Source organism: Apodemus sylvaticus, chromosome 21, assembly GCF_947179515.1.
Source record: "Apodemus sylvaticus chromosome 21, mApoSyl1.1, whole genome shotgun sequence".
Taxonomy (NCBI): Eukaryota; Metazoa; Chordata; class Mammalia; order Rodentia; family Muridae; genus Apodemus; species Apodemus sylvaticus.
Window position 1 is genome coordinate 2,978,736 of NC_067492.1, and position 27,686 is coordinate 3,006,421.

The following is a 27,686-nucleotide window of genomic DNA, read 5'->3' on the forward strand; positions in this document are numbered from 1 at the left end:
ACTGGATTCCTGCCTTTGACATGGGATTAGCCCTCTTTTCTGCAGTTAAGCCATGCGAAATATTCCTTTCTAATCTTCAGCTGCAGGATGTGGCCAAAGTAACTCTCAGTGCCAAACTAGTGTAGGGTATGCCTTTTACCATATCCCCATGTGACACCAAATGAAAACACATGGCTGTGCGCGTGCCACGTGAGAAGTGCCTTCCAGGAGCCTATCATGTTTACACTGTTTTTTGACAGCTATGTGGGAGCTCAGGTGCCTTCTGCACCTCACTGTCAGTCAGTCTGTCTGTCTGTCTGTCTGTCTGTCTCTGTGTACGTGTAATCATGTACATGTGTTCTGGTTATGAAGATGAGGGGCCACTTCAGCTATTGTTTCTTGGGAGCCATCTACCTTTTTTATGGGGGGGGGGCAACAGGGTTTCTCTCTTTCTTAGAGCCCATTAAGCAGGCCAGGCTAGCTGGTCCATGAGCTCAGAGAGCCTCCTGTTTGTGTTTCCTCAGTATTGCTATTACAGGGGTGTGCCACCATGCTGCCATCCCCTGAGCTCTGAAGTACTGTCTTATGGATTGTTTCCTCTGCTTCTCAATAGGAAGCCAAAGGGGCAAGCACAGCCTTCAATTGTGGGGAGACACACTGACAAAAGGGCTGATGAATGGGGACCTTAGACATCTAGGATGGGGTGGGCATTGTTGGGCTGTGCCTAGTGTTCTGAGGTCTCTTCACCCTGTGGCCATGAGGTACCTGGGAGAGTCTGGTCAAGGTGAGGGATAAAGAGCCATGGGACAGGATGGGAAGCCAAGGAGGGAAGCCAGGCTTCAGGAGAGTCTCTACAATCAAGAGGGGCTTTGCTTCCAAAAACTACTGTGGATAGGTTATGGGACCAGGTCCCAGGAAACCAGTTCTCTAATGGAATCAGGGGTCCAGAGGCAACGCTGCAAGGATCCAGGGTATGAGGCAGAGAATTCTGGAGAGGAAATTGAAATCTCAAGCCAGCATAAAGCAGCCAGGGAGAGGAGCCAACTACAAGGCCCCAGGACAAAGTGAGTTCCCATACCCAAAGGGTTCTGGCCCTCACCCAGAGGCAGAAGGAAATAACATTCCTGCCTCATTGGAGTGCCAACCAGTTTCTACATGACTGCCCGATGTGGCAAGTTCTCCTCATGAAAGTCACTTGCAAAAAATTCACTCATTTCCTGCTCCAGGCTGCCCTAGGTTTGTTCTTCGTTAGGATGGAGACAGCCTTGTACTTTCTGGGCTCAAATGGGCATAGAAGTTTCTCTGCTGAATTGGGCCTGATGGCACAAACCCTGTAACCCTAGAGGCTGGGCAGGAGGACTGCAAATCCAAAGACTGTCCAGGCTATGAAGTGAGTTCAAGGATAGCCAGACCCTGTTTCAAAACAGAATGTTGAAAAAGGATGAAGGAAATATATAGTTCAATGGTAGGGAGATTGCCTAGTGTGCATGAGGCTCTTGGTTCCATCCCAAATACAGCAAAATAGTTAACAACAACAACAACAACAATAGCACAAACCTGTCATGGGAAAAGATCTTGTATACAACAAAGGGGTATATACTAAGTATGCTAAATGTGTCTTCTTTCTTTGCAGAAGTTAAACATGCATTATGCAGCAGCTGCAGTAATAACAGATGTAAGTGGCTATGTGAAAGTGTGCATGCGTGTGTGTGTGTGTGTGTGTGTGTGTGTGTAAACCAAGGAGATAGTGCATTTATAACACACAGAGACAGAGATCCATGAAAAAAAAAATGCTTACCTGCATTTACAGGTACACTGAGGACAATTCCGAGGGACATCAGCGTGGGATACGTGACAGCGATTCCAAAATTTAATACAATATTGAATGCTGAAATAGAGAATTTTGAAGATTGGCGTTACCTATAACTGTCCTGTCCTTGACCTCTGTATTGGCTCATTTGACTCCCAGTTTCTAAGAGAGTCAGGAGGTAGGCACTACAAGGACTCCTGTCATTCCATGAACTTAAGCTTTTTCCTTGAAGGAGCAGGATTGGGGTTATAAGGAGCATTTTAACAAGTCTCGGGGCTGGAGAGATGGCTCAGTGGTTAAGAACACTGACTACTCTTCCAGAGATCCTAAGTTCAATTCCCAGCAACCACATGGTGGCTCACAACCATCTGTAATAGGATCAGTTGCCCTCTTCTGGTGTGTCTGAAGACAGCTACAGTGTACTCACATACATAAAAAAGTAAATAAATAAAAAAGTCTTAAAACAAAAACAAGTCTCAGAACCTGAGGGTATGGGTCTGAAAAAAGTGACCAAAGATCTGCTGCTCGTCTTCACTGTTGGTTCTGTCCCTGGACGGCTGAGTAGGGGATGTGATGTGCCCTTTACGTAACGTGCTTCACGTTTCAACCTGGCAGCCTACTCTCAGGTCTCAGTTAAAGAACTGCCAAGATCAGATTGACCTGTGGACACGTCAGCGGGGGGAGGGTGTTGTGCTGTTGTCTTGTTAATTGATGTTAAGAGGACTCAGTCCACTGTGGGCAGCATCAATCCTTAGACAGGTAGTCCTGGGCTTCAGAAGCTGGCTAAGTGTGACCCAGTGACTGAGCTAAAAAGCCAGTAAGCTGTGCTCTTCCATGCTTTCTGCTTCACGCTCCTGTGTGAGTTTTTACCCTGACTGCCCTTAGTGTTAGACCGTGACGTGGAAGTGTAGCCATTTGAATCCCTTTCCTTCTCTGAGGTGCTTTTGGCTGTTGTGTCTGTCACAGCACAGCAGCAAAATGAAGCTAGAGTGAACTCATGAGGCATCTCTGTCACTTTTCTCCCCAGCAGCAGCCTTTATCTAGCAGTGAAACACTAATGAGAATGGTAACGAATCATTCTCTCTAAGCAGAGATACCTTCACAGCGCCCCATGGACACGTGCCACATTAACTAACCCCAGACTGTCACTGTGTTATCCAGAGCATCAGTGACAGCTGATATGACAACTGCCATGACAATGACCACAATTCTGCAAAGCCCTCCTAAAGTCCAATGAGTGGGACTGGAGAGATGGCTCAGCAGTTAGGAGCACCAGTTGTTCTCTCAGAGGTTCAATTCCCAGCACCTACATCAGACAGCCCACCGCTGCTGGTAACTCCAGCTCCAGGACATCTGACAGCCTGTTCTGGCCTCCGTGGACACCTGCACACACTGGTTCACCACACACATGCGCACGTACACAAAGATTAAAATAAGGGATAAAGAGCCGGCTCGGGGTTTAAGAACATTTACCGCTCTCACAGAGGGCACCAGGTCTGGTTTCCAGCACCCACATTGTGGCTCACAACCATCTGTCACTCCATCCTAGGGGATCTGAGATCTTCTGCAGACCTCCACAGCTATTACATGGCGCACATACGTACAGGCAAAACTCCTAAGTGTAACTATGTACGTGTACACTTACAATGAAATAACCACATCTTATTACAAGCCCTACCTTCTAAGGCCACCCCCTCACAAGAAAATATTTTTTTCAAAAAACCTTAAAATACTGTTCTTTTAAGAAATTGCAAGAAATTTGACAAAGAGTGAGAACTTCAGGACAGCAAGGGTTTTCCCTTCTGTGTCTGTTGCTATCCGCCGGGGCGTCTGCACAGGCTGCTGATACTTACTCAATAAAAGAATGGAAAACCCACAGAGGTTTCCCCATGGAATGTCGTCGAAGGAGTTCCAGTACTCCACTTTGGTGAAGTAGAGGATGACGGGGATGCAGGTGATGAAGAGGATGTTGAACACGCCCAAGATGGACAGGAATAAGGCCGCTTCTCCGAACTTGGCGCTGCCCAGCAGAAGCTTGAACAGAACCTGTCAGGGAGAGTGGGAGGTGAGGATAAACCCAGACCCACCGATGAGGAAATCTGGGGATGCTGGCACGGTTGGCTCCATAGCTCCACTGGGTTTGACCTTCCCTGTCTGTCAGTGAATCCTGATGAAGCTTGGTGAAGGGTTGCAGTCCACACGCTGTGTAGCAGCATTTCAGGCTGAACTGTGTCTGGCCTCACAAACCTTGTCTCCAGGAGTCATGGATCTGCATACCGCACACGGCTGTTATATGTTATGTTCACAATGCATAGAACTGTCTGCCATGATTGCACAGCCTCTCTGGGGCCTCCAAATGGATCCTGACCCAGGACACCTCGCCTCTCTTCCCTGCTTCCCTGCGCGGGGTTGATTTAGCTAGCCAGCTTCCTTGGACGTTCTCCCATCTCTGCCTTCCATGTACTGGGATCATAGATGGGTTGCCATGCCCAGTTAGCACAGAGGACTGGGATTCTGATCTCCAGACCCCATTGCCTCCCAGGCAAGCACTTAACCTGTGAGCAGCACTCCCAAAAGAGGGCTTTATCTGCAAAGATGTTTTCTGTGAAACAAAATTGAGAGACTTCTCTAGTCCCCGCTCCATCTTACCTCCCTTTGTATAAAAGACACGGGGCCTAGTGAATTGCACTAGACTTAATCCTCTCCCGCAATGTTCTTGTTTGCACATCACTTTTGATGTTCAAAGGGCTGGGAGACGAGGGACGGATGTGACTGTGTGGCCAGAAGCTGGACTCAGGCATGTCCGTGGGCCCCATTCAACTTGTTTTGTGAACAAAGAGCCCAGCCAGGTGGCTGTCTGTCTAGTGCTTTGCCTGGTGTGTTCACCACTTATATGCATGCAATCGGGAAGGGGATCAAAGACCTTCTGACAGCCTAGGTAGTCTCTCTAGACAGGTGCTGTGGTTTAAAGGCAACATGTTCTCCGTAGGCTTGTGTGTTTGAACATGTGGTCCCCAGCAGATAGTTCTGTTTGGGAAGGTCATGGAAGCTTTAGGAGGAGGGGCCTAGCTAGAGGCAGAGCTCCCTTGGAGCGGGTGGAGCCTAGCTAGAGGAAGTGCTACCTGGGTGGAGCCTATTTAGAGGATGTGATCACTGGGGGTGGAGCCTAGCTAGAGGGAGTGATCACAGGGGAGGTGTGTGTGAAGACATTTTGTATCCCCAGTGTCTAGGGAGGAGAGAGAGGTCCTAGGGGAGAGGAAAGGAGAAGAGAGGGTGAGACAGGAGCTAGGATATGACAGCATGGAGCCTGAATTGGTGTAAGAGCAGGACACCCTGCTACGCAATAGTCATTTGCTGTCTCTAGACTGGCACTTAGGGAGTACTTTCCAATGACTTACAACATTTGCCACCATTTTGTTTTTGTTTTCTGAGGCAAAGGCTCAAGCTTGTGGCAATGTTCCTGCCTCCGTGAGTGATGGCATGGAAGACATAAGCCACTTTGCCCGGCTCTTGCCAAAGATACTTTTGCGTGTTTATTTCACAAGTAGTGTTTGAACCATCATGGACTCATAATGGTACTTGGTGCCCCCAAAATCACACAGCCAAAGAGTTATATGACAAAGCCATACACATAATCCCGTCTCCATGTCCCATCAGGCACAAGCAAGCATGGATGGGTCCAGGGGTCCAGTCTTTCTCAGCTGCCTGTGTGGACCCTGCCCTCTTGATGCATATTAAAAATATACACTCTTCTTAGAAGCCCACATACCATCCAGAATGTCTAAGGTGACAGGCTGTGAGTCCCAGAGCTCTGCTGCCCCAAAACCTGCTGGTAAGGTGGGCTCATGTGCTTACCTTGTAGAGAGCTGACATGGAGGCAGAGCCCACCACCAGGGCTATGCCAATAACTGAGTGACTGTGGAAGCCATCGGCGTAGGTCATCATGACAATGCCTGCAATGGCAAGGATGGCAGCCACGATCTATGAGAGGGAGAAAAACATTGTGAGGCATGGAGGGAGGAGAGCTTGTCAGGCATGGAGGGAGGAGGGCTTGTCAGGCAGGGAGGGAGGAGAGCTTGTCAGGCATGGAGGGAGAGGTAAGTGCTTAAGAGAATGTTCTATTCATGGGTTTTTCCAGATGGAAGAAAGCAATATCTCATCCCAAGATGGGGTGAGAAGGGAGAGGTGGCTGAAGGGGCGGAGCTTACAGGACACCCGTCTAAGCTTGACAGAACCAAACTGCTGAGGCATTGATAGCCAGGGTGGTGGTTTGGCTCTGTCTCAGGCTGTAGCCAGGGCTGGCCACAGAGCCTTGACAGATTGGTGATCTTATTCTGGGGACAGGTTCCTCAGTCATGACAAGGCCTGAGGGACAGTACCTAGTTAACACCTGGGAACTACTGAGCTCTCTTCCCATCTTCTACAGGTAACTTACAGGGCCTAGACTTGGTGTTTTTAATTCTCAACAGGGATCATACAGTGGTGACAGCAGACACTTCACAGGTCACTTGACACACTAGCAGCAGGGACTGACCACACCACTGTCCTTCAAGGGCTGCAGATCATGCCCTGACCTGTAAGTGCAGCCCCTCTCCCTTCTCCTTAGCTCTTCCTTCCCTGGGCCTCTCCTCTGTGCTGTTCTGGTAACTTGCAGGTTGTGGGATGCAATCTCTAAGGAGAAAGTGTTCTGGCTTCCAGAACTCTTGCAGAATTCAAGCAGAGAGAGTCCAAGTAGCGGCAGCTGCATTGCTCACAGAGCCCCAGGGAACTAGGAGAGGGGAAGACCCTTCAAAATTGACATTAGTGGCAGCATCTGACAGTTGAGGTTCAGGGGCCAATACTGAGTGCTTCCTCTCTTCCTCGGGGGGGGGGGGTGGTGGGGGGGTGGGGGGGGGTGGGGGGGTGGTGGTGGTGACACTTAACCTTTTATATAAGTAAGACTCAGAGAGGTTAAGGAATCTGCTCCAGGGCACACAGCTGGAGGCAGAAGAGTCTAAAGAGAAGCTATTGGATGGCAAATCTGGTTTAACATTTAAATGGGTAACAGTAAGTGGCTAATCATCATTACCAGCTCGAGGGGATTTAGAGGCATCCTGGGAACACTGAATGGTCTGTGCGGGACTTTGTACTGGGTTAGTGAAGGTAGGGTGAGTGGGTGGCCTCACCCCATGGACTGAGGAGAATGTGAGCTGAGCACCAGCTTCCAGTCTCCACTTCCTGACTACAAGTGCGTGCTACATTCTGCCTCCACCTCTTTTCCACCACGAGGGATTGTATCCCTTGAACCATGAGCCACAGTCAACCCTCCTCCCTTCCTTAAGCTGCCTTTGTCAGACAGATTTCTGATGATTCTGAAAGCATGTAGGGCAGACATCTGAAGCAACAAAAAACAAAAGAGACTGGATTATTTTTCCTGAAGACTTGCAAGGCAGATTCCAGCCTCTCCCACGTTCTTCACCAACTGCTAACAATCAATAGCTAAGAGCTTCCACCTCAACTGGCCTGTGCAGAGATTCAGGGAGAGGAAAGAGGGGTCAGACAGAGCAGGTGAGGCTGCCCCAAGCTGTGGAGACTCAGACCCTGTGGGTTCACTCAGGCAGGAGGCACCAAAGACAGTGACTTCCTTGGCTCCTAGCCCTGGTCTTGAGGTCTGAGGATCTGACTGTGGGGTGCCTGTTCTCTGAATTTTAGCAGTCCCCTTGGAGGGTGAGACCTCCTTCCAAAGTGTGTGGACCCTTTCCCACCTCACCTTCAAGATGCTTCCTTCAGTCAGGAGATCAGAGCCCAGGTCCTCACCTAGCTCAAGAGTTAAAGGAAGCCAAGTGTGACATGGAAGAGATCTGCTGGCTTCATGTTTTATACACCGAGACGCCTGAGGTTTATTGGTTTCCGTGTGAAAGTATTCCCTGACTATTTTCTGTGCTTACACTGAACTCTCCTCAGACCTGTCAAGTTTTTGTCCTGTGGATTCACAGGTTCTGGGTACAACTTCCTAATCCAGGGTACCAGATGATGACCAACTTTAAAGACTTCTCTCTAACTTCTCTGTCCAGCTTTAAAAACTAGGCGAGCTAAGTTCAGACATTGGTTCTGCTCATGGGCCCACAGTCAGTCACTGGCTCCCAGACTGAGCATTTAGCTACCATGTATGAACCTCTATCCCAGGGCTCACAGAAGTAATTGTAAGTACAGATGGGGATAGGCTGATCTATGTTTAAACAGACACCTCAGCAGCAACTGCCCAGCAACACCAGGAGTGACCAAGGTCTCCAGAGTATTATAAGACATTCTTCCTTATATTTTGGACCTGTCCATGTGACCTAGAACTGCAGGTGCCCCCTCCCATCTTCAGTAAGATGTAACTGGATGACTCAAGCAATTGTTTTAATAACACAAGTCTTGTTTGCTGCTCCCACTGCCCCCGTGAACCCTCTCCCTTGAAAGCCTTCTTCCCCACAAAGAGGAGCCTTGGTCCTGTCCCTCAAGCCTACAGAGCTGGCGTTGATCACCCAGCCCCCAGGCTGGAAGCTCTTAAGTCTTTGGGAACTGTCTAGAGGTAGGAGCTGCCTGTCCTCAGCAAGCACTTGAGCGGCTTCCAGTTGTCTCTCGTCTTGTCTCAAGGATTCCATGAGCTTTCATGTATTGATGTATTGATCCCATAGCCTACAGTGGGAAGTTCTTCACTGACTGGCCATGCACTCCTATAGGGAGAGCATGCCTGCACTGTGTCTGCACATTACAACATCCTGTCACCCTGTAGCTTCTCCTGACAGTACCCACTGGGTACTGAAAGCCTAACACAGACCTGTAGTGTGCAGGGGTCAGTAGAGAGCACTTTAATCAGAAGCCAACATTGCCAGACTGTATCCCTGTAGCAGGGTGTAGGAAAGTCTCCTACCCACGGACAGCAAACAAGCACAGATCTCAACCACGCTGTGTTCTGCAAGTCGGCTGAGCAGCTCAACTGTATTCTCACCCACACCTCTCTTTCTGTTTCTGTGTCTTTGGCCTTGAAGTGTCTCTTTCCCATAACAAAAATTTACTTGGGACAGCTCTATGGACTCTCTTGATTCTTTGACCCCTAATAGGTAGAGCCTGGAAAGGCATAACCATGGCTCAGTGACCCCCAGGACACACAAGTCTTTAACTCTGAGTCTGTGTGAAGCACCTGCAGTCCCTCCAGACGTGTATTAGATCATTGATTTGCTGAAGGCTTTTCTGGATGGCAGCCCTGGGCGTGAGTTTTTATTCCAAAATTAACACTGAGCCTCAAAACAAACTCTCCCCCTCCCCCTGCTGTAAGCTAAAAATATGAACCAGCAGTTGACTCACGTCCCTACTGCTGTTTGTATAACTCAGGTGGGCGTAAGCCCAACCTCAAGGTGATGTCATTAGTCTCAGGACAGTGAAGCAAGGACAGAAGCAGAGGACCCGGAGTCTGCCTCTTGATGGTTGCCAACATGGTTAGCTCGAGAGATGCTACCCAGCACCTCGGCCTGAGCATCAAGAAGGAAGAGATATTTAACTGCACATTGAGTGGCCATTGTTCTGTCCTACTGTGTGGCAAGGAGAGGAACAGCAGAGGTAATCTCTGACCACCAGAGGGAGCAGGTAGAAAGCCACGGAGATTCTGTCCTTGACCAAAGGCACCTGTTTCCTCTCCTTGGATTAGGCATCTCCATGATCCTGCTGGGACTTAGCACTGCATTTACCATGCCCCACACAACTGTCATGAAGTCTGGCTAGCTTTCAATCGACTATGAGATTTTGTCCAGGAAAATCTGCCGCCATTCAAAGAATGTCAGCACATTTGCCCTTGATCTAGAGTTTCAAGTGAAATCCCCAATCCCGCTGCCCTGCACTGCCTCTCAGCTCTAACTTGGCACTGGTGTTTCTGGCTATAGGATTCAGGTAAGCCCCTCCCAGGCACACACACCCTGGCTGATTCCCTGCTTGGCACGAGCTTTAAGGAATGCTCTTGGAAATGTCTGGGATGAAAGGTGCTTTCACAAATGCTTGTCTAGTGTGGGTAGCAAGCAAGAAGGCTTGCAAGCCATAGCAAGAACGGTGCCCTTCTGAGAATCAGAAGGACATCAGTCAGCAGCTGATGCTTGCATGGAGCACAGGGAGCCAACGGACAGGGCGGGCTCTGCTTGGCATGACGGAGAGGGGGAAGACAGATAATCAGGAACTTACCCTCACTCCCATGAATCTGTCCCTGAGAACAATCCACGACAGCAAGAAAACAAATGATTTGTTGCAGCAGAACAGGACGGAGACGTCTGTGGCGTTTATCTTCTTTATTGCGTGTAGGTATAGGTAGTTTGTGAGAGTCCAAAGAACACCAAAAGGTGCCGCCTTGGTAAAGAACACTTTCAAAGTCAAGCCATTGTCTCCAAAAAACCGACAGCATTCCCTAAAATAGGAGTGGAGGAGAGAGAGAGAGAGAGAGAGAGAGAGAGAGAGAGAGAGAGAGAGAGAGTTATCATCTTGGGTTCACACAGACCATGACTTACCTTCTACTCAGATAATAAGCAAAAGAGAAATTAACAGGGTGGGGGCATGTGGTTCAGTTGGTGGAGTGTTTGCCTAGCATGCAAGAAGTCCTGGGTTCCATCCCCAGCCCTGCAGGCACAACCCTGTAATTCCAGCACTTGAGAGGTAGAGGGAGAATTATAGATTCAAAGTCATCCTCCATACATAGCAAGTTTGAAGCCAACTTGGGCTACTTGAGATCCTGCCTCAAAGGGAGAAAAACAAAACAAAACCAAAATCAGAAAAGAAAACATAAAAAGGTGTCCTACTTGCTATTATTTTTATTATTTATCGATGCATATGTGTGCCCGTGTGCCTGCAGAGGCCAGAGGGGATGCTAAGTTCCCTGCAGCTGGAGTGAGAGGTGACTGTGAGCTGCCCCACACTGTGGCATGATGTCACATACAGTTGTCCCTTTTGCTTACTCCAAGCTTGGAGCCGACAGCTTTCATGGCAGGTGTGCCAGGACTATCTGACCCAGAGACTCAAGTCCACAGGAGCTGACTGAGGAGTTTGGTAACTTTCAAGTGGAAGAAGGAAGCCACTGCCAGAAGACGCCATAGCGTCTGACCCATGACCCACAGGCTGCAGCCTCAACATAGAGTTGTAAACTTAAACACTGAGATTCACTTTGCAGCTTGACTGTGTGGTTTTTTCAAGGGTGAGCATTGTGGATGAGAATATCAAGTCACAATGTATAGAGGCTGGAGCACCCTGGTGTGGGCTAGAGCATTTTTATTTGTCTTTTTTGATGGGAAAGGTGGTGAATAAAACTGGATACTTTGCTTTTGTGGTTAGGGAGAGAGATGTGCTGTAGAAATATTTATTTGACTTTGTGTGTGTGTGTGTGTGTGTGTGTGTGTGTACAGGCATGCCTGTGTGGGTTTTGTGCAAATGCCCATGGAGGCCAGAAAAGAGTGTCAGATCTCTAGAAGCTAGAGTTAGACGCAGTTGTAAGGATGAGACTCCTCATCCTCCTTCTTCCTTTTTAAAAGATTTATTTATTTATTATATATAAGTATACTGTAGCTGTCTGTTCAGACACACCAGAAGAGGGCATCAGATCTCTTTTATAGATGGTTGTGAGCCACCAAGCAGTGGCTGGGATTTGAACTCAGGACCTTCAAAAGAGCAGTCAGTGCTCTTAACCACTGAGCCATCCCTCCAGCCCTGTAAGCTCCCTTATAAGGATGCTGGGAACTGAGCTTGGGTCCTTTGTAGATGCAGCAAACATTCATGACTACCGAGGCATCTTTCCAGCCACTGGATGAGCAGTTTTTGAGTACATGGATACATTCTGGCTGTAATACAAATACTTTGAACTATCTGCGAATCTTCTCCCTTCTTTATACTATCATGTGAACGTTCATGTCTCCCCTTCACTAAGCCTACACAGAACAGAAGCAGCCAGGTCATCCAGCAGAGCAGGGTCTTACAGGATGGCACCAGTCGGTACACACTTCAGAAGAAATCTTTCCGACAATTCCAGATTTTCCAAGGACAGTTCACTGGTATTTTAAAAATGTTTAAGAAAAGCAAAGCCCGCCTTTCTTTCACAGTCAGTGAAAGAGGAGGGCGGGGAGGCCCGGGGGTGATAAACAAGGACAGAGCCTGCGGAGAGGGGCGCTGAGGCATGGTTGTCTGGGAACGAAGACCCTGGTGAGAAAGATTCAGCAATTACTGTAACCAGAGATCCCTGGTCCAGGCGCACAGATGTGGTGTAGTTCTATGGCAGCTGGCCAGAAAGGAAGGTAGCTGGCCTGTGACTTAGAAGTAGATTCAGGGCTTACTTACAGAGCTTAAGAAAAGACATCACTAGCCAAATACTGAGTACACTAGAGTGGGGAGTAGTCTTCCTGGAGTCACGTAGTATTAAAAACCAGCAATAGAAGAAAATTAAAACCAGGAGTCAAAGGAGATTTGATAGTTCTTTGAATTTAATTTTGTTACTTTTTTCTAATAAGCAATCTAAAATGCAGGTTGTGTTGTTTCCTGGTAAACTATGAAGTAGTCATGGAAGAAACAGAAAAATCATTTGGGAGGGAACTGAGGTCCTGTGAGGCAGGGATGGGAGGAATAGCATTTCCCATTCGAAGAACATGACGGAGTTTTGCCACTTGTGCTGAGCCTAGGAGTCCCATGTGGCTTCTCCACATGCCAGTACCAAGTGGAATGTTCCAGTTCCTAAACAGGCTACAAAGTGATCGATGTCATTACTTCCATTCTAGTTCCTTCTTCCTCAAAGGCTGGTGTCTGCTGTGAGACGTTATAGTGCTCCCACTTCACGCTCTGTGGTGTTGATCAAGCCCCTATGGGCCCCTGCAGGAAGATGACAACTTCCTTCATGTCTGTCATGCTGGCTGTTACACATTTTCATGACTACACCAACAAGGTCACAGGTTTTGTCCTGGTGTGAATACAAACTCATGTTCTGTACTTCATAAGGGATCACCACGTTATGGCAAATCTCAAAGGTCTCTAGCAGGCTCACACTGTTCGTTCCTTAGCCAGTGGAGGAACGGGGAGGCTGAGAGACCTTGAGGAAGTAGGGCTAGCTGCTGTGAGCAGGTCACAAGGATGGGTCTGGGAAGCCATACCCAGCCCCTGGCTCCTGCCTCACACGCGCTGCTTCCTGATCCATCAAGGCCTGAATCACCTTAATCCCAGGTTTTGTCATGCCTGCTCCACCATGATGTATTGGATCCTTCTGCAGCAGTGAACTGAGCTGTGCCTATCAGAGATTTTGGTTGACACAACATGTGAATGTAATTAAGACAGGGTGCTAAAAGTCCACAATCCACTGCTCAAGACTCTGTGTGTGTGTGTGTGAGTGTGTGTGTGTGTGTATATGTGTGTGTGTGTGTGTGTGTGTGTGTGTTTTACAAAGCACGATTCATGCTGTATCATGGCCATTCAAAGCCAGCTGGACAGCATACATACTCTTTGCAAATCTCCAAAATACTGACAGTAGTGGAAACATGGAGGAAGGGAAGGCATAAACAGACTGACTTCCCAAGCTGCAGGAAAGGTGGTGCTGAGTGGGTCCTTGACAGGAAGTAGAAGTACAAGGGTTCTGCATCTGTGGGCCTGGCAGAGTCATCGTGGACTCAGGATTCATGTCAGAAGGGGCAGTTCAGCTTGGCAGACCTTGGTTCTACTAAGACCAAGGACTGAACACTAATCCATGCCCGCTGGTTCACCTGTGTTTGCCTCTAACTGCAAGGGGACCCAGGTGAGCTGGGGGAGGGGGCAGAAATCCACTTCGATCACAGATTCCTCTTGGTTCACACTGAGTGATCTCCTGATGGCCATCCATCCACATAACTGTGTAGAACATCTTTCATCCCTTCCTCTCATTGATGCTCTGAACTAGAGGCAGGCAGGAGGATGGCTTTGCAGTGCATCCAGGTTCCTTCAGATCCTACCATGCAAGTCAGAGGATAACCAACATTGTGGTGTGCTTGTTTATGACTCTGGCTGTGACAACTGTTCTGGGTATGTCAACTACTGAATTTGGTTCAGTGTTTCATGAACCAATGAAATATAGGCAATACAAGAAGTGTATGTGTGTGCGCGCGCGCGCGCGTGTGCGTGTGCAAGTGTGTACATGTGGATGTACACAGAGGTCAAAAGAGGGCATTGGACCCTCTGGAGCTGGAGACATCTGATGTGGGTGGTGGGAGCTGAACTCAGGTCCTGCGCAAGAGCAGCAAGTGCTTCTAACCGGTGCCCCATATTTCCAGCCCACTCCCCCACCAGCCCCCGAAGTAAACTCCTCAAATTAAACAAACATTTGTTTTAAGTTAAGACACTCCCTTCATTTCTTTTGCATTTTTTCCTGCATATTTCCCCTGCCACTTTCTGGGGCTCCTTTTAATTTAACATTGGGGTTACAGCTGGGACTTCTTGATCTATTTTGTTTTCTGTCCTTTTCCTCTTTATCTTGGTTTTATTTTACAGGGAATTATCTTGAGTTTCAATTCTTCCATCAAAGATTTAAAATCAGTTACTTTAATTTTTAAGAGCAGTCCAGATCCCTCATATGGTACAGTTGGGAGGGTAAGACTCACCCCGTCAGTGGGAAGCAGAACAAGTCTACATATGACAATATAACAGACAGCCCACGAGCAGAATACAAAGATGCCACAGAAATTATGCCCAGCATAAAGGTGCCACAAAAGACGCAACGTCTTAACTGAACCTGGAATGGTTCACCCAGGTAGCTGAACAGATAAGGAAATAAATTGTATTTATGAAACATGAAGTGAAAAAGAAAGTGATCTTGGAAACTAAACGGAAGACAAACACATTTAAAAACCAATAGAGTTGGAATATAAATGATCTTCCACAAAATGAAAGTGAAATTGGGAGATACAGCAGAAAGCCCAAAGGTGTTAAGCCAGAGATGCAGCTAGAAGAAGAAACAGCGAAATGAAGTCGAGGAAATGACAGGGAAGTGGGGTGAGAGCCCAGAGAACTGGAGGACACGGAGCTACATGGCACGGTGGCCCGCCCCCCAGGCACCGAGCAACAATAGAGAACTACACAAGACACACATTTCTGAAATAAAGGCATAAAGATGTGATTTTTTAAGCCTCCAATGGGGAAGCTAGACATGGTGGGGCACACCTGGGTGATAGCACTTGAGGGGCAAAGATAGGGGTATGTCTGTGTGATAGCACTTGAGGGACATTAGTGTGAGGCCTGTGTGGGCTACAAAGTGAGAACACAACCCAAGAAAACAAATGAAAGCAACAAAATACACTGGGATAGGAAACCATAATAGGAATGCGCATTTCAACAACAAAAACAGAAGCTAGACAGCCACAGATGCCTTCAACATCAAGGAAACATTGCAGCAGCAGACTGTGCAGCGGGGCAGGTAGGTGCAGCAGCAGGGGCAGGCAGGTACAGCAGCAGGGGCAGGTAGGTGCAACAGCAGGGGCAGGCAGGCAGGCGCAGCAGCAGGCAGGTGCAGTAGCAGGGGCAGGCAAGTGTAGCAGCAGCAGGCAGGGGCAGCATCAGCAGCAGGCAGAGGCAGCAGCAGCAGGCAGGGACAGTAGCAACAGCAGGCAATGCAGACAGAAGAGTAGCTAGCTCGTGCTTGAGGAGTATCTGCTGCAAGGGCAGAGCCCAGGGCAGGCTTGCTAATCGAGATCAGGGGAAATAACCGTATGTTTCTGAGAGGCTGTCGGAAAAATAGCAAGACAAATTAGAATTTCTTTTGAAGACAAACATTTCTGCAGGAGAAATGCAGGGTTCTTTGTGAAGGGAAGTAGTCAGTAGACAACCTCAGAATGCTCAAGATAATAAAAGCACCTTTAACCCCATCTTGAGATATCATTATTTTGGAGGAAATGGAATTGGGGTAAGCAGGGTGTGGTGGCACAGAAGCCAGTATATTTAAGAAAGGCTCAAAGAACTTCATTGAGCTAATTTAACCAAGCATCAGGAGTGAGTTTCTACAAGGCTTCCGAAACAGGGAGGGGTGAGCTTGGCGTAAGCAGGCATGGGGCAGGAGGCACTGTTTACCTAAGCACCTCCTACACTACTCTTTTGGTTTATAAAGTATGTCAATGTACTCATTGAAAATATAAATTATTTAAAACCACATTGGGGAGGGTTCGGGTCTCTGTGGTGGAGGCTGACATAGTGTACTCTTAGGTAGCTCCGAGGAGTATGGTTGAAGTCAGGGGAGAGTAGGGAGTGGGGAGGAAGAGAGGGAGAGTATGATCAGATGCTGTGACCCAGGGAGAATGAAGGACCTGTTTGGATGTAAGAGATATGAGTGTGGAGCCCCACAGCCTGTGCTGCCCTTCAGTGATTTCCCATCATCCTCCCCTTCTTAGCTTTCCCACCTCAGTGCATCCACCCCCTCCACCTCGAGATACCACAGCAAAGCAGGTGTCAGTCCGCCTTAGCCTGCTCTCCCCTCTTCACTCACTCACTCACCTCTCCTCTGTCATTCTCTGGCAGCCCTAACCCAGTGCATACCCCTGCTCACCAGACCCTGAGAGCCACTCCTAATCTCCACATCGTTGATTCCAAGGGACACTTGGAAGCCTCTGATATCACTTCCCAGGGTGCCCTCTTGGCTTCCAACTTAGCTCCCTCCCCAAGACTCCCCCCTACATTTCAGCTCCAGCTTCATGTGTACCTTCTGCCCTTTGGAGGCAGTGTTCCATCTGCTTGGCCTCCTATGTCCCTCTATGTCCAGCTTCATGTGTACCTTCTGCCCTTTGAAGGCAGTGTTCCATCTGCTTGGCCTCCTATGTCCGTCTACCTGGAGGTATTTCTCCAGGCTTCTCTCTACAGCCTCAGTTTACTCTCTGAATAAACAGGGAACACTTTTACCTATTCTGTGGGGCCAGAGTCCAGCTGGTTTCTTCAGCCAGTTTAGTGTTTGGACACCCCAGCACCTTAAATCCAGCTTTCTGGAGAGCCCAGCACTCCCTCTTGCAAACCTCACTTAGATGGTGGTAGCATGGATCACGTTCTGATCCAGACCAGCCAATCTGGATTCACTCTTAGCTTCTCCCTTTCTTTCCTCACATCAAAGTTATCACCAAGTCCTGATGCTTATTGTTCTTAAGTATTTTATACCCACGGCCACAGTCCAGGTCCACACCACTGTCCTCACTTGGGCTACCACCAGAGCCCAATCTAGTCTACCATCTGCAACCAAGCACACTGCAGTCCAGGAAGACTAAAGTACTGCAAAACAAACAGATTGAGGGTTCCATCACCTTCTGCAAACATTCCAGGCACATCACCAGGCATGTCCTGAGAAGGACATGATTCCCACAATGTGATTCGCCACGGAGCAGGACTGGTTTTAACAGCAGCACTGCATCTGTGTAACCACCACAAGTAAATGGCACCGTCCCCGGGACAAGGGACTGATGTGTATATTTTACCTATCAAAGCAGACCTGGCCTCCAACTCCTCCCAGGATTCCTTAATTCCTATCTAGCTTATCCAAAACTTCAACTTTCCAGCCCAGGGCTCTGCCCCTCCCCCAGAGGTTCCTCTCTATATAAGCCAGACATTTTGTTCTCTCCTTCACTACCACTACCACCTCCTCCTCCTCCTTCTTCTCTTCTTTCTCCTCTCTCTGAGCCCTATCTCTCTTTCTCTTCTCCCTGACCCCTCCCCTCCATGGTAACTCTCTGGCCTCATCCTTTGGGCCAGCAAACAGCTTTGCAATAAACCTGCCTTTAATATAATCTGATCTGTCTTGAATTGGCTCATTTCACAGGTGGGGAAATAACCTATCAGGCACCACCTGGTACTCATCAGTCCCAGGACTATAAAGTGATTCTGCTTAACTTTTGAGATCCTGAAGAATAAGATCACCGGAAACTTTATCAAAAAAAAAAAAAAGAAAGAAAGAAATATGAGTCACAGTTACTAAACATGTATACAACTGTAGGATATTTAATTTGCTAAATGTGTATACAACTGTATATATACAACAGTAGGATATTTAATTTAATAAATGTGTATACAACTGCATATATACAATTGTGGGATGTTTAATTTTTCTACGCAGTTCTCATATGCTTGTATCCAGATGGGCTCTCCTGTGATTTTTACCCTCTTACTCATTTCTGTACAATATAGCTTAAGAGTGTCAAGTGTGCTCATGTCGCTGTGTAACTGACTCCTAGAACTTTTTCATGTCTTGCCTTGAACTCTGAACCCATGAAGCAAGAATGTTCTTGCTCTCTTTTCTTGTCAAGAGACCACTGTGCTACACCTGCTTCCAAATTCAACGACCTTAGGACCTTATAGAAATGGAAGGTGTTTGTCACATACATCTTGAAGGGTCAGCCAAGGGACAAACAGTACTGGAATATCCTTCTTTTATAAAGATAGGCTTCAGTCCATTGTATGGCTGTAGAATATCTTATGATTTTTATCACTTGGGCAATTAAAGCACTTCATAGCACTCCTACTTCATCTGATGCTTCCTTGTTAAATTTTGGGCCATTCACGGTATGGATTTTTATTCTACATATTCTTAAACTTGAGACACATCATCATTGACCCATCTGGGACCATTCTTTCTTCCAGGAGAATCTCTTTAAGCATGCCTGCTTGTTATAGTTTGTTTATGCTCAGCCCAGGGAGTGGCACTATTAGAAGGTGTGGCCTTGTTGGAGTAGGTGTGTCAGTGTGGACATGGGTTTTAAGAGCCCCATCCTAGCTGCCTGGAAGTCAGTCTCCCACTAGCAGCCTTCAGATGAAGACATAGAACTCTCAACTCTTCCTGCACCATGCCTGCCTGGATGCTGCCATGCTTCCGCCTTGATGATAGTGGACTGAACCTCTGAATCTGTAAGCCAGCCCCAATTAAATGTTGTCCTCATAAGACAATAATATATAATGTTGCCTAGGTCATGGTATCTACTCACAGCAGTAAAACCCTAACTAAGACACTCCTAACTAAGAAACCCTAAGACAGTGTGGACCAATTTTCCTGAAAGCATCATTGTTTTGCCTTCTCCTTATTTGAACATTTATTTTATTTATTTATTTTTTGGTTTGTGTATTTGTGTGTGAATGTAAATACAGGTGCCTGTGGAGGTCAAAAGGGGGTGTTGGATCCTCTGGAGCTGGAGCCACCAGACATGGGTGCTGGGAACTCAACTCTGGCCCTGGAAGAGCAGCAGGTGCTCCTGATCACTGAGACAGCTCTCCATTCTGTCTTCTTTTCTTAAAGGCTAACTCCACTGGGAATTCACGCAGAATTCCAGGCTCACAGAAGCTTTTGGCCCTTTGAATTTAACATTGTATCTTCTTCTTGTTTCCAGTCTTTCTGTTGAAACGTCTGTACAATTTCTCCTTTTTGCCCTTTTTGATGACTAGGTTGTGTTTTAGTTAGCTTATCTTTAGCATTTTGTATGTTCTTTGCTTTGGTATAATGCTACAATGTGTTCTTTACTCCCACAGTGGGTATCTACGAACCCAGGGCCTGATGTCTTCCATCAGCTTTGGGCACTTCGTGGCCAGAGTATTCTCTCTCCTCATTTACTCCTGGGATTCTGGTGACACACGAGCTCCCTCTATGTATATCTGCGTCTCTTTAGCATTTCCACCCTCATCGATGGTTCAGCCTGAATACGTCTAGTGATTTTCCAGCTTATGAATCCTCACTTTTGCTGTGTCTAACCTGCTGTTAAGTCCACACTTTAAATCTGTGTCACTGTGCTTTTTCACTTCTAGCATTTATCATTTTCCAAAGTTGTCTGGTGAAAGTCTTCATGTTTGTGTGTGTTCACGTGAGTAAATTAGTTAAAGTCACTCCATAGTCTTCATGTAACAGCCCCAAAATTAAGGGTATCTCTGGCTCTGCTTCTAAGTCCTAGTTTATCTTGGCTTATTATTTGATCATCAGGTCCAGCATTTCTTTCAAGATTTATGCTTTTAGAAAATGATGAAAGCTAATTATGAAAATCATATGATGTATGTAACTGATGCTACTTTCTTAGGTTTCAGATTGATTGGTTCCTTCATTTGTTTATTATTTTGGCATGAAGGCGCCACTACTTCAACTAGCTCATGTGCATCTCTTCCTCTCTGATATCTTTTACTCTTAGCTCACAGCTCTATCAGTGAACAGTTGCTACCAAAAGCAACGGTTTCTTACCAATATCTCTCCTGCTGGATGGGTCTGAAGTCCAGTTTTTTCCCCAGGAGCATGAAACTACCAAAGTAAAGATTGGCGGAGCCTTTCTGCTTGGTCTCTGCGTCTGACCCCAGCTCTCCATGACTCAGGCATCAGGGGGTGCCTGTGGGGTAACTTCAGGAAGAAGCTGGGTTCAGGTGGGCTCTTTCCTGCTGGGATCTTTAATGGGTCTTGACCCACGGCCATGCGGACATCAATAAGTTTCTGGATCTGTCTTCTGCTCTCAATGTGTGTCACATGGTCTTGGCTAATGCGTTCTGTTTGGCTCAGCAGATCCACTCTGTGAACAGGGAAAGTCTGCAAGAGGAAAGAGCAGCGGCAGATGTGAGACCCGCTCCGCGCTTCCCTCCACTCAGGGTCTTGGTGTTCAAGTCCTGGCTGGACTTTTTCTTTGGTGCCCTCAAATAACTTTCGTGAAAATATTTGCTTTCCAATGTATGTAATTCTTCTCAGAGGGGTGTTCCTTTGACTGCCATAGACCTGTCCCCTCTGTTCAAGCAGCTAACATTTTGGGACTCTGAGGAGGTAGCAGCATAGTCTGGGTAGCAAAAACTCACAGGCTGGAATAGTAGAAAGAATGTGGGTTCCTACATATACATACACATGCACATACATACATATACATATGGATAGACATATACGTATGCATATATACTCTCGTGTAGATACAGATGTAGATAGACATATTCCTATGTAGATATCTAGTATACACACACACAACATGAGAGAACATAACTTCTTAACCAAACAGTACTGCTGACTATACTGTACCGTGCATTGGATGAACTTGAAGTCTTGTAACTTTTGGCTAACTTTTCTTCTGTCCTTAGCTCCTAAAACTGCCAGCTCCTGTAAACCACCTTCCTATAGTTTGCATGTGTTTGTCCATTTTAATTTCTCTATATAATTAGGACCATGTAATATTTGTCCTTCTGGGGTTACCTTATTTTACTGAGCACAATGCCCTTCAAGGATAGGAGCTGCTTCTGTTTCTGGCCCATTGAGGAGCATTGCAGGAACACAGGAACACAGGAACACAGCTGCATCTTCAACATATGGATTTCAATTCAATACCTACTTCCCAGGATTAGGGTTGCTGGACCATAGAGTAGTTTCTACTTTTGTTTTTGAGAAATCTCCTGTTTTCCATAGTGGCTGTATTAATTTATATTCCTACCAAAAGTGTGAAATAATGCCAACATTTATTGTCTTGTGCTTTCTTTCAACAGCTATTCTGATGGGTATAAGATTATAGACTTTTGGTGTATTTTGTTTTAGGTATAAAATCCTTGTAGATCCTTGTTTTTTTTTTGTTGTTTTACTTTTGGAGGTTTGTTTATTTCTTCATAGGCTCTCCCTGTGTAGCCTTGGCAGGCCTGGAACTCACTATGTAGACAAGACTGACCCTAAACTCACAGAGATCCCCTGGGATTAAAATGTACAACACTACCCCTAGCAGAAGATACTTAAACATTTTATTTTATGTGTGTGAGTGTATGTCTGTACATCGTATGCCTGTATGTCTGTGCACTATGTGCCTGCAGTGCCCTTGGAGATCAGGAAAAGGCATTGGATCTGGCATGGGAATTACAGGTGGTCGTGAGCTGCCACGTGCTGGGAACTGATCCCAGGTCCTCTGCAAGAGTAACAAGTGCTCTTAACTTCTGAGTCATCTTGCCAATCCCCTCTTTGTGGTTTTAATTTGTAACTGCAATGATTAGTCATGTCTTTCTCCAGTTAAGGTTCTCTAGCAGAGCAGAACTGATAGATAGGGTGAGGGTATATTACAAAGGGATTTAATAGACTGTCTTGCATAATATAGGCTAGGAGTTTAACCACAGCTCTCTCACACTGAAGGCTAAGAAACTGGTATCGCTCAACACACAAGACTGCATGCCTCAAAACTCAGATCTGGTTCTGGAGACCCATTGGGTTCCCGGAGAGCTATATGCTGGAAGGAAGATGGAAGAACTGGGTTCCCATGCCAGCAAAGGAGGACAGGGCCGCAGCAACAGGAAGATGCTCTCACAAGGGCAAATGCTGACAGGCAAGCGAGGCCCTGCTTTTCACCTCCCACAGCTGCAGGTGTCACTCACTCTGCAGGGGGCCTATCTTCAATTAATCCTTCTAGGAACACCCCCCCCCACACACACACACACACACATACACAATCTAGTCCAGAGGCCTTCCTCTTAGTTGATCCCAGATCCTTTCAAGTTGTCACTCAAGAGCAACCGTGGCTGGGGAGGGAGCTCAGTGGTTAAAACACATGTTCAAATCCCCAAGGCCCATGTGAAATGTACATGGTTGCCCACCTGTGGGGACAGGGGATCCCCAGAGAGAGCTGGCTAGCAAGATTAGCCACATGGGCGAGCCCTGGACTTGATTGAAAGACCGTGCCTCAGTGAACATGGTGGAAGAGTCATCCATGATTATTACTGACATCAACCCAGGGCCTCCACATGCATGTGAACACACACACACACACACACACACACACACACAGTACATATACAGGGAAATGTAAAAAAAGGTGGAGGAGAATAGCTATCACAAATGGAAACCCTTTCATGGATCTCCTGATTTTCTGTATGTTTTCTTTAAAGAAGGTCTGTTCAAGTTCCTTCCCAATACATTTTGTTTATAGTCTCTTAGTCCACCGAAATGTGAGCAAGCAAACACTCCAACAAAGATGCAAGCTCAGGACATTTGCAGCCCATTCTAGCAAAACTGAGATTGTTCTAGCCTTAGCTATAAGGCTGTTGAGATGAACGGTGAGAGACTCAACCAGTCAGCAAGAGAGTCCAGTGGGTTAGAGAGACCAGTGGGGTGCCCTGCTCTTGAGCATCATTGGCACGGGCTTCAGATCATCTTTGTAGGTCTAGGTGAAATGATGTTCTACATCAGAAGAGAAGACTAAGGCATCAAATACAAAAGCTGCCCATCACTCCCATTTGCATAAACGTCACTAGCATGTTGTCTGAAGGGGTCCACCTGCGGTGTTAGAGCACAGACCCTCTAGCTGTCATGCATGCTTGCCCCCCTCCTGGCTTCAGGCTGCCCATCACACTGCATCTGGAATCAATCTCTCTTACTCTTTCATTTGAATCCCCCCTCCAGATTTTAACAGGAAGCCTGTCATTTCACAACCACCATTTCTCTGACATGATGACACTCCATCCCCCACAGTGCTCTCCTATGTCAAGGCAGAGTCATAGGTTCCCACAGTTGCAAGGCAGTAGCTAGCTAGCTTCCAATAAAGCTCATTTCTGAGGGGTGATTGCTCTTGTTTTCCTTTCCCATGAAGTAACTGAACCTGAACATGATTTCTGGCAGGCAGACCTTCAGAGCCTGATCAGAAGGAGCTGCACTGCAGAATAGAACCAGCATCTCTATGCTTGGTGTCACTTTGCCCATTCTGGGGACCAGCATCTTGGATAGATACCTTCTGAGGACCCTTGCCTGTGATGGCCTATTTAATTCAGTGATATCAAACACAGGGGCTCTTATAAAGCAGAAAGACCATCAGAGCCTCTCCTAAAAGATGGGTTTTCTCTCCTGTAGAGGCTGGCGATGAGCCGTAGTGACAGCTGTTAGTTCTGATATGAAACAGGTGGCTTGGGAGAGCATCCCCACTGCTTTCACAAAGCCCATCTCTGCCACACAGAGGGACACTAACCCCAATCTTGCTCAGTGGATCCCACGTGATGGGAGCCGCTGGGTTTTCACTGTATTTTGTTGCCTTTTTAGCTACTTCCACCTCAGTGAATTCACTGTAGTCTCCTGAGCTGGAAAGTGCTGCTCAGGATGCAATCTCATAACCCACCAGCCACAGCATCTTCATCTCAGCTAGGTTCCTCTGGAAGATGTTGGAGCTTAGACCTCATAGGAATGGCGGGATTGTAACTAGACTGGCAGAAATGAAGATATTCAGAAGAGACTCTTGAAACAATGGACCCACAGACATGAGAACTTCCCCAGGAATATCACGCTGAAGAAGGAAAAGGTGCCAGTCAGAAGGGAACTTGTCTCTCAGAAATACATTTCACACAGGTCTAGCAACTTGTCAGATCACCTTGCAGGATGCGATTGAAGCCGAAGTTCAGTGGTGGGCGGGGCCAACCTTGACTGACACTGCTTAGGTGTGCAGCTCCTTGACCCTCTATCTAAACCTTTATCTCACTTAAGAACTCCAAAGACATGGGCCTTGAATTCCTGTTCTTTCCAAGACTTTTAGCATGAAAGGATGCTGGATTTTGTCAAATGTTTTTTCTGCATTTAATGAGATGATCATATGGTTTTTTTCTTTGAGTTTGTTTATGTAGTGGATAGCATTGATGGATTTCCTTGTATTGAACCATCCCTGCATCTCTGGGATGAAGCCTACTTGATCATGGTGGATCGTTAAAGCAATATACAGCAAACCGATAGCCAACATCAAACTAAATGGAGAGAAACTTGAAGCAATCCCACTAAAATCAGGGACTAGACAAGGCTGTCCTCTCTCTCCATATCTTTTCAATATAGTACTTGAAGTTCTAGCTAGAGCAATTAGACAACATAAGGAGGTCAAGGGGATACAAATTGAAAAGGAAGGAGTCAAATTATCACTATTTGCAGATGACATGATAGTCTACCTAAGTGACCTGAAAACCTCCACCAGAGAACTCCTACAGCTGATAAACAACTTCAGCAAAGTGGCTGGTTATAAAATCAACTCAAGCAAATCAGTTGTCTTCCTATACTCAAAGGATAAGCAGGCTGAGAAAGAAGTTAGGGAAATGACACCCTTCACAATAGCCACAAACAATATAAAATATCTTGGTGTGACTCTAACCAAACAAGTGAAAGATCTATATGACAAGAACTTCAGGTCTCTGAAGAAGGAAATTGAAGAAGACCTCAGAAAATGGAAAAATCTGCCATGCTCATGGATTGGCAGGATTAATATAGTTGAAATGGCCATCTTGCCAAAAGCGATCTACAGATTCAATGCAATCCCCATCAAAATCCCAACTCAGTTCTTCACAGAGTTAGAAAAAGCAATTCTCAAATTCATCTGGAATAACAAGAAACCCAGGATAGCTAAAACTATTCTCAACAACAAAAGAAATTCTGGGGGAATCAGTATCCCTGACTTCAAGCAATACTACAGAGCAATAGTGTTAAAAACTGCATGGTATTGGCACAGTGACAGACAAGTAGACCAATGGAATAGAATTGAAGATCCAGAAATGAATCCACACACCTATGGTCACTTGATCTTTGACAAAGGAGCCAAAAACATCCAGTGGAAAAAAGATAGCCTTTTCAACAAATGGTGCTGGATCAATTGGAGGTCAGCATGCAGAAGAATGAGAATTGATCCATTCTTATCTCCATGTACTAAACTTCACTCCAAGTGGATCAAGGACCTCCATGTAAAACCAGACACACTGAAACTAATAAAAAAGAAACTGGGGAAGACCCTTGAGGACATGGGCACAGGGGAAAAGTTCCTGAACAGATCACCAATAGCTTATGCTTTAAGATCAAGAATTGACAAATGGGACCTCATAAAATTACAAAGTTTCTGTAAGGCAAAGGACACTGTTAAAAGGACAAAACGGCAACCATCAAATTGGGAAAGGATATTCACCAACCCCACATCTGATAGAGGGCTAATATCCAATATATACAAAGAACTCAAGAAGTTAGACCCCATCGAACCAAATAACCCTATTAAAAATGGGGTACAGATCTTAACAAAGAATTTTCACCTGAAGAAATTCGGATGGCCGAGAGGCACCTTAAGAAGTGCTCAACATCATTAGTCATTAGGGAAATGCGGATCAAAACAACCCTGAGATTTCACCTTACACCAGTCAGAATGGCTAAGGTCAAAAACTCAGGAGACAGCAGGTGTTGGCGAGGATGTGGAGAAAGAGGAACACTCCTCCACTGCTGGTGGGGCTGTAAGATGGTACAACCACTTTGGAAATCAGTCTGGTGGTTCCTCAGAAAACTGGATCCTGCTATACCTCTCCTGGGCATATACCCAAAGGATTCCCTGGCATGCAATAAAGACACATGCTCCATTATGTTCATAGCAGCCTTATTTATAATATCCAGAAGCTGGAAAGAACCCAGATGTCCCTCAAAGGAGGAATGGATACAGAAAATGTGGTATATTTACACAATGGAATACTACTCAGCAATTAGAAACAATGAATTCACAAAATTTTTAGGCAAATGGTTTGATCTGGAAAATATCATCCTAAGTGAGGTAACCCAATCACACAAAAGAATACACATGGAATGCAATCTCTGATAAGTGGATATTAATTAGCCCAGAAGCTCTGAATACCCAAGGCACAAATCACATAACAAATGACTCCCATGAAGAAGTATGGAGAGGGTCCTGATCCTGGAAAGGATTGATCTAGCATTGGAGAGGAATATAAGGACAGAGAAAAAGGAGGGAGGTGATTGGAGAATGGATGGAGAGAAGAAGGTTTATGGGACATATGGGGAGGGGGGATCTGGGAAAGGGGAAATCATTTGGAATGTAAACAAAGAATATAGAAAATAAAAACATTAAAAAAAAAGAACTCCAAAGACATCTTGCAATCCTACCAGCAGTGGAGGAGTGTTCCTCTTTCTCCACATCCTTGCCAACACCCATTGTCTCCTGAGTTTTTAACATTAGCCATTCTGACTGGTGTGAGGTGAAATCTCAGGGTTTTGATTTGCATTTCCCTAATGACTAATGATGTTGAACATTTCTTAAGGTGCTTCTCAGCCATCCGAAGTTCTTCAGGTGAAAATTCTTTGTTTAGCTCTGTATCCCATTTTTTAAATTTGGTTTTCTGGGGTCTAACTTCTTGAATTCTTTGTATATATCTCCGGAAATCAGTCTGGCGGTTCCTTAGAAAACTGGGCATGACACTTCCGGAGGACCCTGCTATATCACTCCTGGGCATATACCCAGAGGATTCCCCATCATGCAATAAGGACACATGTTCCACTATGTTCATAGCAGCCTTATTTAGAATAACCAGAAGCTGGAAAGAACCCAGATGTCCCTCAGTGGAGGAATGGATACAGAAAATGTGGTATATTTATACAATGGAATACTACTCATCAATTAAAAACAATGAATTCATGAAATACTTAGGCAAATGGTTAGAACTGGAAAATATCATACTAAGTGAGGTAACTCATTCACAAAAGAACACACATGGAATGCAGTCACTGGTGAGTGGATATTAGCCCAGAAGTTCTGAATACCCAAGACACAACTCACATATCAAATCATTCCCAAGAAAAGGAAGGAGAGGGCCCTGGTCCTAGAAAGGCTTGATACAGCATTGTAGGGGATTGCCAGGACAGAGAAGAGGGGGTTGATTGGGGAATGAGTGGAGCAGAGGAATGAGGGCTTATGGGATTTATGGGGAAGGGAGAACTGGGAAAGGGAAAATCATATGGAATGTAAACAAAGAACACAGGAAAAAAAGAACTTCAAAGACAGATTTGGGTCTCCTGGTTCTCTGTTGTCTTCTTCGTCTCAATGTGGCCATGTTGAGTTAATCTTTTTCTGCTTTCCATTATCAATTCTGCTCATTCTGTCAGCTCATTGAGGATGGGTGGTTATGTGTGACTTGGGGCACAGGCTGTGACCCCTAAGTGCGA

At 46.2% G+C, this 27,686-nt stretch overlaps 1 protein-coding gene across 1 annotated transcript in view; it reads right to left on the reverse strand.

Moving 5' to 3' along the window:
• The window catches only part of Slc35f3 (solute carrier family 35 member F3), a 104,067-nt gene that overhangs the window by 2,340 nt on the left and 74,041 nt on the right, over nt 1–27,686 (reverse strand). Inside the window, exons 3-6 of the mRNA XM_052166502.1 lie at nt 9,986–10,205; nt 5,645–5,770; nt 3,643–3,835; nt 1,778–1,867 (exon numbers count right to left, since the gene is read on the reverse strand). Of these exons, the coding sequence (XP_052022462.1) occupies nt 1,778–1,867; nt 3,643–3,835; nt 5,645–5,770; nt 9,986–10,205 (629 nt within the window). The remainder of the gene's footprint in view (nt 1–1,777; nt 1,868–3,642; nt 3,836–5,644; nt 5,771–9,985; nt 10,206–27,686) is intronic.